This window comes from Propithecus coquereli, unplaced genomic scaffold (genome assembly GCF_000956105.1).
Source record: "Propithecus coquereli isolate 6110/MARCELLA unplaced genomic scaffold, Pcoq_1.0 Scaffold498, whole genome shotgun sequence".
In the NCBI taxonomy this organism is placed as follows: domain Eukaryota; kingdom Metazoa; phylum Chordata; class Mammalia; order Primates; family Indriidae; genus Propithecus; species Propithecus coquereli.
The window spans coordinates 290640-293399 of record NW_012150818.1 but is presented as its reverse complement, the minus strand read 5'-3'; the positions used below and the strand labels follow the sequence as shown (position 1 = coordinate 293399).

General features: G+C 52.4%; 1 protein-coding gene across 1 annotated transcript in view; it reads left to right on the top strand.

Moving 5' to 3' along the window:
* The window catches only part of LOC105819701 (coatomer subunit gamma-1-like), a 50871-nt gene that overhangs the window by 26781 nt on the left and 21330 nt on the right, over positions 1-2760 (top strand). The window contains exons 11-13 of the mRNA XM_012656013.1: positions 611-854; positions 1911-1989; positions 2067-2260. Of these exons, the coding sequence (XP_012511467.1) occupies positions 611-854; positions 1911-1989; positions 2067-2260 (517 nt within the window). The remainder of the gene's footprint in view (positions 1-610; positions 855-1910; positions 1990-2066; positions 2261-2760) is intronic.

The window sequence follows — 2760 nt, the reverse complement described above, 5'->3', positions numbered from 1 at the left end:
AATTCCTGGGCTCAAGCGATCCTCCTGCCTCAGCCTCCCGGGTAGCTGGGGCTACAGGCATGCGCCACCATTCCCGGCTAATTTTTTCTATGTATTTTTAGTTGTCCAATTAATTTCTTTCTAATTTTAGTAGAGACGGGGGTCTCGCTCTTGCTCACGCTGGTCTCGAACTCCTGACCTCGAGCGATCCTCCCATCTGGGCCTCCCAGAGTGCTGGGACGACAGGCGCGAGCCACCACGCCCGGCCTTACGGTTTTATTTCTAAATCATTTACACATATTCATGCAAAGCAAAATAAATTTCAGGATGGAACCATGGGACCATAGTAGTTTAAAAAAAAAAAAACAAAAACATTTCTCTGATCGTTAGCTACTCCAGACAAGGCGAGAGGCTTAGCACTTATTTCGGGGGGCGGGGGTCAGTGTATCTCGTCTTGCAGGGGACAGGCGAGACTGTCTGTCGTTTGGGGACCGGCTTATTTAGTACAACGTTAAGGACCCCTAGCCCCCGGGGCTCTGCGTCTGGGCCTCGGTGCTGGGTCCTGGTTAGTGCCCGGCCCCCTCTCCGGAGCAAGCAGACTCCGCGTTGAGCGCAGCCCCTCGCCCTGCAGGGCGGCTTCGAGTACAAGCGAGCCATCGTGGACTGTATCATCAGTATCATCGAGGAGAACTCGGAGAGCAAGGAGACGGGGCTGTCCCACCTGTGCGAGTTCATCGAGGACTGTGAGTTCACCGTGCTGGCCACCCGCATCTTGCACCTCCTGGGCCAGGAGGGGCCCAAGACCAACAACCCCTCCAAGTACATCCGCTTCATCTATAACCGAGTCGTCCTGGAGCACGAGGAGGTCCGGGCAGGTAGGTCTGAACTTGGCCTCTCAGCTTGTTCTGGAGCGAATGTCCCGCTGGCAAAGGGACCCGACCCCCCGTGTGCGGACCTATGTACTTGGTGGTCTTGACTGACAAGCTATTTTTTATAATACAGAAAAGACCTTTGATGTCATCTAGTTGATTTTTTTTTCTTTTTTAGAGATAGGGTCTTGCTGTATTGTCCAGGCTAGAGTGCAGCGGTGTGATCATAGCTCATTCAAGCAATCCTCCTGCCTCAGCTTCCCAAGTAGCTGGGACTACAGGTGCACGGCACCACACCTAGATGTTTTTTTTTTTTTTTTTAGAAGTGGGGTCTTGCTGTGTTGCCCAGGCTAGTCTCAAATTCCTGACCTCAAGCAATCTCCTGCCTCAATCATGAGTCACCATGCTGGGCCTCAAAAGGTTCCTTTTTCTTTTTTCTTTTTTTTTGTAATCCTAATACCAGGCTAGCAAACAGCATCGAATGGTTCTTAATCTCTATAATTTATTGATTTCAAAAAAATTTTTTTTTTAACTGTCACTATAATATGTTGGTGTTTAGGTTTCTTTTTTTCTTTTTTATTTTTTTGAGACAGAGTCTCACTCTGTCGCCCGGGCTAGAGTGCTGTGGCGTCAGCCTCACTCACAGCAACCTCCAACTCCTGGGCTCAAGTGATCCTCCTGCCTCAGCCTCCCGAGTAGCTGGGACTACAGGCACACGCCACCGTGCCCAGCTAATTTTTTTTCTATATTTTTAGTTGTCCAGCTAATTTCTTTCTGGTTTTTTTTAGTAGAGACAGGGTTTCGCTCTTGCTCAGGCTGGTCTCGAACTCCTGACCTCGAGCGATCCTCCCGCCTCGGCCTCCCAGAGTGCTGGGATTACAGGCATGAGCCGCAGCGCCCGGCCTATTTAAATGCTTTTTGACAGAGGTTCTTGGCTACGGGGATTGCCGCCCTTATGGGGTTGGGCTTTAGCCGGAGGGACCAGGCAGCGTGAACATGGCCTCTCGCTGGCTCAGTGTTAGAGGCTGCGGGCCCCTCTGTGTTTCCATGCCCTCGTTCCAGTGTTCCCTGGGTACCGCATCCGGGGCCTGAGCGCTGACAGCCTTAAGACGCCTGCTGCCTCCCCCCGCCCCCTGATACAGCCCTGCAGGACCCTTCCCTCCCTCCAGCCACCCCTGCTGGGCTGCAGTCTGGAGCGCCCCTGTGTCCTGCCTGCAGGTGCGTGATGGACGATGACAACGAAGTGAGAGACCGAGCCACCTTCTACCTGAATGTTCTGGAACAGAAGCAGAAGGCCCTCAATGCAGGCTACATCCTCAACGGTGAGCCCCTAGCTTTTTTCTCTGTCCCTTGTCCGGGAACACCCTCCCGGGACAGGGGCAGTTCAAGGCAAGATGTTCCTGGCTGCACTTGTGTGGCAACCTCGTAACATCCCCGTGACAACCAGAGACCCAGGGTCACGCGGCGACTCCAGTGTGTGTGTGGACGGTCCGGTAAATTGCAAAGTCGTCATTAATAAAATTTTTTTTTTTTTTTTTTGAGACAGACTCTGGCTCTGTTGCCCGGGCTAGAGTGCCGTGGAGTCAGCCTCGCTCATAGCAACCTCCAAGTCCTGGGCTCGAGCGATCCTCCTGCCTCGGCCTCCCAAGTACCTGGGACTACAGGAGTAGCTGGGACTACAGGCGTGCGCCACCATGCCCGGCTAATTTTTTCTATATATTTTTAGTTGTCTGGCCAATTTCTTTCTATTTTTTTCAGTAGAGACGGGGTCTCGCTCTTACTCAGGCCGGTCTCGAACTCCTGACCTCGAAGCGATCCTCCCTCCTCAGCCTCCCAGAGTGCTGGGATCACAGGTGTGAGCCACTGTGCCCGGCTAATTTTTTCTATATATTTTTAGTTGTCTGCCTAATTT